This window comes from Bombina bombina, chromosome 2 (genome assembly GCF_027579735.1).
Source record: "Bombina bombina isolate aBomBom1 chromosome 2, aBomBom1.pri, whole genome shotgun sequence".
Taxonomy (NCBI): domain Eukaryota; kingdom Metazoa; phylum Chordata; class Amphibia; order Anura; family Bombinatoridae; genus Bombina; species Bombina bombina.
This window is the reverse complement of record NC_069500.1, coordinates 1,381,776,269-1,381,788,667: the sequence shown is the minus strand read 5'-3', so window position 1 is coordinate 1,381,788,667 and position 12,399 is coordinate 1,381,776,269. Positions and strand designations below refer to the sequence as shown.

General features: G+C 29.1%; 1 protein-coding gene across 1 annotated transcript in view; it reads right to left on the bottom strand.

The window, feature by feature from the left end:
• LOC128648312 (progonadoliberin-2) overlaps nt 1-11,691 on the bottom strand; it is a 29,246-nt gene extending 17,555 nt beyond the window's left edge. Inside the window, exon 1 of the mRNA XM_053700926.1 lies at nt 11,554-11,691. Within this exon, the coding sequence (XP_053556901.1) occupies nt 11,554-11,691 (138 nt within the window). The remainder of the gene's footprint in view (nt 1-11,553) is intronic.
• Nucleotides 11,692-12,399: the final 708 nt, after the last annotated feature.

The following is a 12,399-nucleotide window of genomic DNA, read 5'->3' as shown; positions in this document are numbered from 1 at the left end:
TTAATCTAAGGTGAGATTCGCGCCAAGATAGCAGAGGCGTCGCTGACCAAGCCCTATCAATACTTTCTTGAATTGTCTTAAGCTCCAATTGCGGGATGTCTAATGACCATTTCTCATGGAGCCGTTCCATGCCATATACACCATCTTTAAACAGTAACAGACTGTACCAGTGAGATATGGAAGCTCTGCCAAGCTGACAGCGTGACAGAGCTTTGGTTAAAATTTCCCAGTTTTTGTAGAAGTCTGCAAGTACTGTATTATTGAGAAAATGCCTTATTTGAAAATAACCAAACAAATCGCGATTAGGGAGATTATATTTTTCTTTTAGGGAGCAGAATGAATGAATAACTTGTCTATCTTCATCAATACATTGTGCAAAGTAGGCGAGGCCCCCTACCTTCCACCTCTTGAAAATTTCGGTATCAGAACCTGCGGGGAAGAGTGGGTTATTCTGAATAGGTAGATATCTAGAACACTGGAAATTGGCACCCACCACCATGCATAATTTTTGCCAGGCTATGATAGGGTTTCTAAGAGTGTGCATTGCTTTAAGTAAGGGAGGCCAATCTTTTTGCCTCAAGTGTATTAGGGCTTTTAAGCTGTGCGGTTTAAGAAGACCGACTTCAACATCCTGAGGCGCTAGCTGACTCATATCTAATAACCAATCTGGTACTATCTTCATCAAGCAGGCCAAATTATAATTATAGATTGAGGGAAGGGCAAAGCCTGCGTTTTCCTTGGGTTGGGATAGTCTTTTTAGCGACATTTTGTGCTTTGTTTTTCCCCATAGAAATCTCCTAAATGCCGCATTTAACCTATTTATATCTCCTTTGCGTAAGAACAGTGGGATATTCTGCATTATATACAGAAGTTTGGGGAGTGTGATCATTTTTATGAGATTTATTTTGGCAGCTAGTGTTAATGTAAATGATGTCCATCTAGAGATATCCTCTAGAATTTTCTTAATTACGCCATCGATATTAGCTCGATACCACTCTTCCGGGCAGTTTGTGACATTAATCCCTAGATATTTAACCATTTTAACCTCCTTAAAGGGCAATGCCCCCAGAGAATCTCTGGTCTTGTTTAACCACATAACCTCTGATTTACTATCATTTATTGTATAACCTGAAAATGAACCATATCGTTTCAATAGACTCAGTAATGTAGAAACATTCTCCTTAGTGTTGGAAAGGAATACAAGCAAATCATCTGCATAAAGGGAGATTTGAATGTCTGTCTCCCCAAGTCTAATCCCCTTAATGGTATTGCGTAGTACTATAGCCAGTGGTTCAATGCAGAGATTGAAAAGTAGTGGAGAGAGTGGGCACCCTTGTCGAGTGCCCTGCGCCAATTGAAACCATTCTGTGGTCCTGCCATTCACAATTAGGGCAGATCTTGGATTCTGATATAGAGCTTGTATAAAGGACAGGAAGGCACCTCTCATGCCAAACTGTTCCACTGTGGTAAATAAGTGATCCCACCCAATGGAATCAAAAGCCTTTTCGGCGTCGAGAGCAATGATAACCTTATCCTCCCTATCAGCCTCATTTGATTTCTTCCTAATGTTATGATATTCTGTTGTTAATAGTGGTTTCCTTAGATTTGAAAAGAGAGATCTGCCCTTTAAGAAGCCCGTTTGGTCTGGGTGGATGAGTTTGTCCATAATTTTTTGTAATCTAGCTGCCAAGATACTTGTTAATAATTTATAATCGGCATTGAGCAGGGATATAGGGCGATATGAATCTAATTTTTCTGCATCCTTGCCCTTCTTTAAAATTAACACTATTAGGGAGGCACTGAAATTAGACGAGATGGGATGTCCTTGCAGGTAATATGCATTAAATAGATCACATAGAGGTTCCGTTATTTGCTGTATGAGTATTTTATAGAACTCTGCCGGAAAAGTGTCCGGACCTGAGGCCTTATTCAACTTACTACCTTTTATTGCCTGAGTGACTTCATCTTTATTAATTGGTTCGCACAATGATTTGCCTGCTTCCTCATCCAATGTCGGAAGCCTACATATATCCCAGAAAGCTTTTTTATTATCCACATTGATATCCTTAGGTGAAAAGATTTGGGTATAATATTCTAAAAAGTTTTTGCTTATGTCCTTAGACTGTGTTAAGCGACTACCATTAACTGATATTGCAGATATGAAGTTAGAGCCCCGATTTTGTTTGACTAAGTTAGCTAAATTTTTACCAATCTTTCCTCCAAACTTATATAACCTTGCATTGGACCTGGCCACCGTATAGGCAGCTTTTTGTTGGAGGAATATATCTCTTTCTTTTTTTGCTTTAGCATAATTCTGCCAGTTAGATGGCGAAGCTGTATGTAGATATGTGTTATATGCATTTGATAACTGATTTGTTAACTGTCCCTCCCGGAGCTGAGTTTTTTTCCATAGCTTATGTAAATATGCCTTTATTTCACCGCGTAGTACTGCCTTCGGGGCTTCCCAGTATGTCTCAAGACTTTTAACTGAATTCTTATTCAAGCTTTCATACTTTTTCCAGGCCTCTATTAACCAATTCTGAAATTTAAGATTTGAATATAAGTGTTTTGGGAAAGGGTATGTGGGGCTATTTTTACTAGCAGAACCTATTGACAAAGATAGAGATATTGGAGCATGATCTGAAATAATGATTGGATTTATATCTGCCTCAGCAACGCCAACAAGCCTTTCATTTATTAATATATAATCTATCCGTGATAGTGATTTATATGTGTTGGATTTACATGTATAAGCTTTTGACTCTGGATTCTGAATCCTCCACACATCCTTTAGGTTTAACGTGTTTCTAAGTTTTCGAAAACGAGTGATATTGCATTTCTCTCGACCTAGATCTCTCACTTTAATCGGCCATCTGTCTAATGGGAGTTGAGCGACTAGGTTGAAATCTCCTGCCACTATCAGATTGCTTTCTATATATGGTGTCAGTTTAGTTTTTATTTTTTCCCAAAAATCTGGGCTTTGATTGTTAGGTCCGTAAATATTGCACAGTATATATACTTGATCCTTTATCTTTATCTGCATTATAATGAACCGTCCCTCTGCATCTATTTCTATCTGGGCAATCTTATAGTTTAGATTTTTATGTAGCAAAATAGCCACCCCACACTTTCTGGTAGTTCCAACTGAGGCGATAACTTCACCCACCCAATCTGTTTTCAGTTTATTTACTTCCTTTTGGGTTACATACGTTTCCTGTAGAAATGCAATATTGCATTTAAGTTTTTTAAGATTTTTTATAACCATTTTTCTTTTGATAGGGTTTGTTATGCCTCTGATATTCCAGGATACTAGATTGATGTTTACCATCTCTGTCATTCTATTGATTTAAAAACTTTAAGTCTCTTCAGCTTTGATATTAATGAGTTTTTTGGGTTCATTGAGAACATGGTTGTTGTTCAATAATAAAATTAATCCTCAAAAATACAACTTGCCTAATAATTCTGCACTCCCTGTATATAGATGACAGATATAAAAGATATAGTATAAGTAGATATAGATTAAATATAGTAGATATAGTGTAAGTAGATATAGATGAGATAGAAATAGTAGATATAGTGTAAGTAGAAATAGATGACATAGATATAGTAGTTATAGTGCAAGTAGATATAGATGACATAGATATAGTAGATATAGTGTAAATAGATATAGATGACATAGATATAGTAGATATAGTGTCAGTAGATATAGATGACATAGATATAGTAGATATAGTATAAGTAGATATAGATGACATAGATATAGTAGATATAGATGACATAGATATATAGTAGATATAGTGTAAGTAGATATAGATGACAGATATAGTAGATATAGTGTAAATAAATATAGATGACATAGATATAGTAGATATAGTGTAAGTAGATATAGATGACAGATATAGTATATATAGTGTAAGTAGATATAGATGACATAGATATAGTAGATATAGTGTAAGTAGAAATAGATGACATATATATATTGTGTAAGTAGATATAGATGACATAGATATAGTAGATATAGTGTAAATAGATATAGATGACATAGATATAGTAGATATAGTGTAAGTAGATATAGATGACAGATATAGTAGATATAGTGTAAATAGATATAGATGACATATATATAGTAGAAATAGTGTAAGTATATATAGATGACATATATATAGTAGATATAGTGTAAGAAGATATAGATGACATAGATATAGTAGATATAGTGTAAATAGATATAGATGACATAGGTATAGTAGATATAGTGTAAATAGATATAGATGACATAGGTATAGTAGATATAGTGTAAATAGATATAGTAGATATAGTGCAAGTAGATATAGATGACATAGATATAGTAGATATAGTGTAAGTAGAAATAGATGACATAGATATAGTAGATATAGAGTAAGTAGATATAGATGACATATATAAAGTAGATATAGTGTAAGTAGATATAGATGACAAAGATATAGTAGATATAGTGTAAATAGATATAGATGACATAGATATAGTAGATATAGTGTAAGTAGATATAGATGCCATAGATATAGTAGATATAGTGTAAGTAGATATAGATGCCATAGATATAGTAGATATAGAGTAAATAGATATAGATGACATAGATATAGTAGATATAGTGTAAATAGATATAGATGACATATATATATATATATATAGTAGATATAGTGTAAGTAGATATAGATGACATATACATATATATATATATATATATATATATATATATATATATATATATATATATATATATATAGTAGATATAGTGTAAATATAGATGACATAGATATAGTATATGTAGTGTAAGTAGATATAGATGACATAGATATAGTAGATATAGTGTAAGTAGATATAGATGACATAGATATAGTAGATATAGAGTAAGTAGATATAGATGACATAGATATAGTAGATATAGTGTAAATAGATATAGATGACATAGATATAGTAGATATAGTAGAAATAGATGACATATATATAGTAGATATAGTGTAAGTAGATATAGATGACATATATATATATATATATATATAGTACATATAGTGTAAGTAGATATAGATGACATATACACAGATATAGTAGATATAGTGTAAATAGATATAGATGACATAGATATAGTAGATATAGTGTCAGTAGATATAGATGACATAGATATAGTAGATATAGTGTAAGTAGAAATAGATGACATATACACAGATATAGTAGATATAGAGTAAGTAGATATAGATGACATAGATATAGTAGATATAGTGTCAGTAGATATAGATGACATATATATAGTAGATATAGTGTAAGTAGATATAGATGACATAGATATAGTAAATATAGTGTAAGTAGAAATAGATGACATATATATTGTGTAAGTAGATATAGATGACATAGATATAGTAGATATAGTGTAAGTAGATATAGTAGATATAGTGTAAGTAGAAATAGATGACATAGATATAGTAGATATAGTGTAAGTAGATATAGATGACATAGATATAGTAGATATAGTGTAAGTAGATATAGATGACATAGATATAGTAGATATAGTGTAAGTAGATATAGATGACATAGATATAGTAGATATAGTGTAAGTAGATATAGATGACATAGATATAGTAGATATAGTGTAAGTAGATATAGATGACATAGATATAGATGACATAGATATAGTAGATATAGTGTAAATAGATATAGATGACATAGATATAGTAGATATAGTGTAAGTAGATATAAATTACAGGTATAGTAGATATAGTGTAAATAGATATAGATGACATAGATATAGTAGATATAGTGCAAGTAGATACAGATGACAGATATAGTAGATATAGAGTAAGTAGATATAGATGACATATATAAAGTAGATATAGTGTAAGTAGATATAGATGACAAAGATATAGTAGATATAGTGTAAATAGATGTAGATGACATAGATATAGTAGATATAGATGCCATAGATATAGTAGATATAGTGTAAGTAGATATAGATGCCATAGATATAGTAGATATAGTGTAAATAGATATAGATGACATAGATATAGTAGATATAGTGTAAATAGATATAGATGACATATATATATATATATATATAGTAGATATAGTGTAAGTAGATATAGATGACATATACTTATATATATATAGTAGATATAGTGTAAATAGATATAGATGACATAGATATAGTATATGTAGTGTAAGTAGATATAGATGACATAGATATAGTAGATATAGTGTAAGTAGATATAGATGACATAGATATAGTAGATATAGAGTAAGTAGATATAGATGACATAGATATAGTAGATATAGTGTAAATAGATATAGATGATATATATATAGTAGATATAGTGTAAGTAGATATAGATGACATAGATATAGTAGATATAGTGTAAATAGATATAGATGACATAGATATAGTAGATATAGTGTAAGTAGAAATAGATGACATATATATATAGTAGATATAGTGTAAGTAGATATAGATGACATATACACAGATATAGTAGATATAGTGTAAGTAGATATAGATGACATAGATATAAATGACATAGATATAGTAGATATAGTGTAAGTAGATATAGATGACAGATATAGTAGATATAGAGTAAGTAGATATAGATGACATAGATATAATATATATTGTGTAAATAGATATAGATGACATAGATATAGTAGATATAGTGTAAATAAATATAGATGACATAGATATAGTAGATATAGTGTAAGTAGATATAGATGTCATAGATATAGTGTAAGTAGATATATATTACATAGATATAGTAGATATAGTGTAAGTAGAAATAGATGACATAGATATAGTAGATATAGTGTAAGTAGATATAGATGACATAGATATAGTAGATATAGTGTAAGTAGATATAGATGACAGATATAGTAGATATAGTGTAAATAGATATAGATGACAGATATAGTAGATATAGTGTAAATCGATATAGATGACATATATATAGTAGATATAGTGTAAATAGATATAGATGACATAGGTATAGTAGATATAGTGTAAATAGATATAGATGACATAGGTATAGTAGATATAGTGTAAATAGATATAGATGACAGATATAGTAGATATAGTGTAAGTAGATATAGATGATATAGATATAGTAGATATAGTGAAAGTAGATATAGCTGACATAGATATAGTGTAAGTAGATATAGATGACATATATAAAGTAGATATAGAGTAAGTAAATATAGATGACATATATAAAGTAGATATAGTGTAAGTAGATATAGATGACATAGATATAGTAGATAAAGTGTCAGTAGATATAGATGATATAGATATAGTAGTTATAGTGCAAGTAGATATAGATGACATAGATATAGTAGATATAGTGTAAGTAGATATAGATGATATAGATATAGTAGATATAGTGAAAGTAGATATAGCTGACATAGATATAGTGTAAGTAGATATAGATGACATATATAAAGTAGATATAGAGTAAGTAAATATAGATGACATATATAAAGTAGATATAGTGTAAGTAGATATAGATGACATAGATATAGTAGATAAAGTGTCAGTAGATATAGATGATATAGATATAGTAGTTATAGTGCAAGTAGATATAGATGACATAGATATAGTAGATAAAGTGTCAGTAGATATAGATGATATAGATATAGTAGTTATAGTGCAAGTAGATATAGATGACATAGATATAGTAGATATAGTGTAAGTAGATATAGATGACAGATATAGTAGATATAGTGTAAGTAGAAATAGATGACATATATATAGTAAATATTGTGTAAGTAGATATAGATGACATAGATATAGTAGATATAGTGCAAGTAGAAATAGATGACATAGATATAGTAGATATAGTGTAAGTAGATAAAGATGATATAGTATATATAGTGTAAGTAGAAATAGATGACATATATATTGTGTAAGTAGATATAGATGACATAGATATAGTAGATATAGTGTAAGTAGATATAGTAGATATAGTGTAAGTAGATATAGATGACATAGATATAATAGATATAGTGTAAGTAGATATAGATGACATAGATATAGTAGATATAGTGTAAGTAGATATAGATGACATATATATAGTAGATATAGTGTAAGTGGATATAGATGACATAGATATAGTAGATATAGTGTAAGTAGATATAGATGACATAGATATAGATGACATAGATATAGTAGATATAGTGTAAATAGATATAGATGACATATATATAGTAGATATAGTGTAAGTAGATATAGATGACATATACATATATATAGTAGATATAGTGTAAATAGATATAGATGACAGATATAGTAGATGTAGTATAAGTAGATATAGATGACATAGATATAGTAGATATAGTGTAAGTAGATATAGATTACATATATATAGTAGATATAGTGTAAGTGGATATAGATGACATAGATATAGTAGATATAGTGTAAATAGATATAGATGACATAGATATAGTAGATATAGTGTAAATAGATATAGATGACATATATATTGTAGATATAGTGTAAGTAGATATAGATGACATATACATAGATATAGTAGATATAGTGTAAATAGATATAGATGGCATAGATATAGTAGATATAGTGTAAGTAGATATAGATGACAGATATAGTAGATATAGATGACATAGATATAGTAGATATAGATGACAGATATAGTAGATATAGAGTAAGTAGATATAGATGACATATATAAAGTAGATATAGTGTAAGTAGATATAGATGACATAAATATAGTAGATATAGTGTCAGTAGCTATAGATGACATAGATATAGTAGATATAGTGTAAGTAGATATAGATGACATAGATATAGTAGATATAGTGTAAGTAGAAATAGATGACATAGATATAGTAGATATAGTGTAAGTAGATATAGATGACATAAATATAGTAGATATAGTGTCAGTAGCTATAGATGACATAGATATAGTAGATATAGTGTAAGTAGATATAGATGACATAGATATAGTAGATATAGTGTAAGTAGATATAGATGACATAGATATAGTAGATATAGTGTAAGTAGATATAGATGACAGATATAGTAAATATAGAGTAAGTAGATATAGATGACATATATAAAGTAGATATAGTATAAGTAGATATAGATGACATAGATATAGTAGATATAGTGTCAGTAGATATAGATGACATAGATATAGTAGATATAGTGCAAGTAGATATAGATGACAGATATAGTAGATATAGAGTAAGTAGATATAGATGACATAGATATAGTAGATATAGATGACATAGATATAGATGACAGATATAGTAGATATAGAGTAAGTAGATATAGATGACATATATAAAGTAGATATAGTGTAATTAGATATAGATGACATAGATATAGTAGATATAGTGTCAGTAGATATAGATGACATAGATATAGTAGATATAGTGCAAGTAGATATAGATGACAGATATAGTAGATATAGAGTAAGTAGATATAGATGACATAGATATAGTAGATATAGATGACATAGATATAGATGACAGATATAGTAGATATAGAGTAAGTAGATATAGATGACATATATAAAGTAGATATAGTGTAATTAGATATAGATGACATAGATATAGTAGATATAGTGTCAGTAGATATAGATGACAAAGATATAGTAGATATAGTGTAAGTAGAAATAGATAACAGATATAGTAGATATAGTGTAAGTAGAAATAGATGACATGTATATTGTGTAAGTAGATATAGATGACAGATATAGTAGATATAGTGTAAATAGATATAGATGACATAGATATAGTAGATATAGTGTAAGTAGATATAGATGACAGATATAGTAGATATAGTGTAAATAGATATAGTAGAAATAGTGTAAGTATATATAGATGACATATATATAGTAGATATAGTGTAAGAAGATATAGATGACATAGATATAGTAGATATAGATGACATAGATATAGATGACAGATATAGTAGATATAGAGTAAGTAGATATAGATGACATATATAAAGTAGATATAGTGTAAATAGATATAGATGACATAGGTATAGTAGATATAGTGTAAGTAGATATAGATGACATAGATATAGTAGATATAGTGAAAGTAGATATAGATGACATAGATATAGTAGATATAGATGACATAGATATTGTAGATATAGTGCAAGTAGATATAGATGACATAGATATAGTAGATATAGTGTAAGTAGATATAGATGACATAGATATAGTAGATATAGTGTAAGTAGATATAGATTACATAGATATAGTAGATATAGTGTAAGTAGAAATAGATGACATATATATAGTAGATATAGTGTAAGTAGATATAGATGACATAGATATAGTAGATATAGTGTAAGTAGATAAAGTTGATATAGTGTAAGTAGATAAAGATTATATAGTAGATATAGTGTAAGTAGATAAAGATGATATAGTAGATATAGTGTAAGTAGATATAGATGACAGATATAGTATATATAGTGTAAGAAGAAATAGATGACATATATATTGTGTAAGTAGAAATAGATGACATATATATTGTGTAAGTAGATATAGATGACATAGATATAGTAGATATAGATGACATAGATATAGTAGATATAGTGTAAGTAGATATAGATGACATAGATATAATAGATATAGTGTAAGTAGATATAGATGACATAGATATAGTAGATATAGTGTAAATAGATATAGATGACATAGATATAGTAGATATAGAGTAAGTAGATATAGATGACATAGATATAGTAGATGTAGTATAAGTCGATTTAGATTATATAGATATAGTAGATATAGTGTAAGTAGATATAGTGTAAGTAGATATAGATGACATAGATATAATAGATATAGTGTAAGTAGATATAGATGACATATAGTAGATATAGTATAAGTAGATATAGATGACATAGATATAGTAGATATAGTGTAAATAGATATAGATGACATAGATATAGTAGATATAGTGTTAATAGATATAGATGACATAGATATAGTAGATATAGTGTAAGTAGATATAGATGACATAGATATAGTAGATATAGTGTTAATAGATATAGATGACATAGATATAGTAGATATAGTGTAAGTAGATATAGATGACATAGATATAGATGACAGATATAGTAGATATAGTGTTAATAGATATAGATGACATAGATATAGTAGATATAGTGTAAGTAGATATAGATGACATAGATATAGTAGATATAGTGTAAGTAGATATAGATGATATAGTAGATATAGTGTTAATAGATATAGATGACATATATAGTAGATATAGTGTAAATAGATATAGATGACATAGATATAGTAGATATAGTGTAAGTAGATATAGATGACATAGATATAGTAGATATAGTGTAAGTAGATATAGATGACATAGATATAGTAGATATAGTGTTAATAGATATAGATGACATAGATATAGTAGATATAGTGTAAATAGATATAGATGACATAGATATAGTAGATATAGTGTAAGTAGATATAGATGACATAGATATAGTAGATATAGTGTAAGTAGATATAGATGACATAGATATAGTAGATATAGTGTTAATAGATATAGATGACATACCTCTTGTGATGAGGGCATATCCAGCTCTCTTTTTCCTCCTGGATACCAGCCATGGGACCAGTGCTGAGCATTTGAGAGGTGTGTGCTTACTGCAAGCAGAACCAATAGGAGGAACACAAGATGACTCTGACAGGCCATGGAGATGCTAAGGTCTTTCTGAGTCTGTAAAACAAAGCTTACATCAATAATAATACACACAAAAATTGTAAAATCTACAGAACCAATATGGTGTAAATGGGCAAGTAGTTTTGGCACATGATAGAAACAAAAACATGTTTGGTGGCGAGAGTCCACAAGCTGTTACGTATAAGATACACATTCCTACCAGGAGAAGGCAAAGTTTCTCAAACCTTAAAAGCCTATAAAAAAACTCCACCTCACTTATACGTCAGTTTACAAATAACCAATTGGTGAGGTGTTTAGAAGGAGTAAAAGCCAAAATGAGGAGCAGGAAAAAGAGATGTGCTTTAAACAAAAATATAGCCTCAAATGGGTAGGGCCTCGTGGACTCTCTCCACCATGAAATAAATTAATTTATCAGTTAAGTTTTACATAAATTATGGGGTTTTTTTATATAGGTGGCGAGAGTCCACAAGCTCTTACATATGGGATATAATACCCAAGATGTGGAAGTCCACGAGTACCAAGAAAAGGGAAGGATAAAATTAAAAACAGCTTTTTTCACTGAGAAATTAAATCCATAACCCAAAATAATGTATTTTATGACAAAATCTCAATATATAGGCACAATCATTAAACTGACACAGCTGCCTGAAGGTATGCAGAGAAGACCACATGGCCGATTTGCAAATTTGATCAACTGAAGCCTTATTCTTGAAAGCCCAA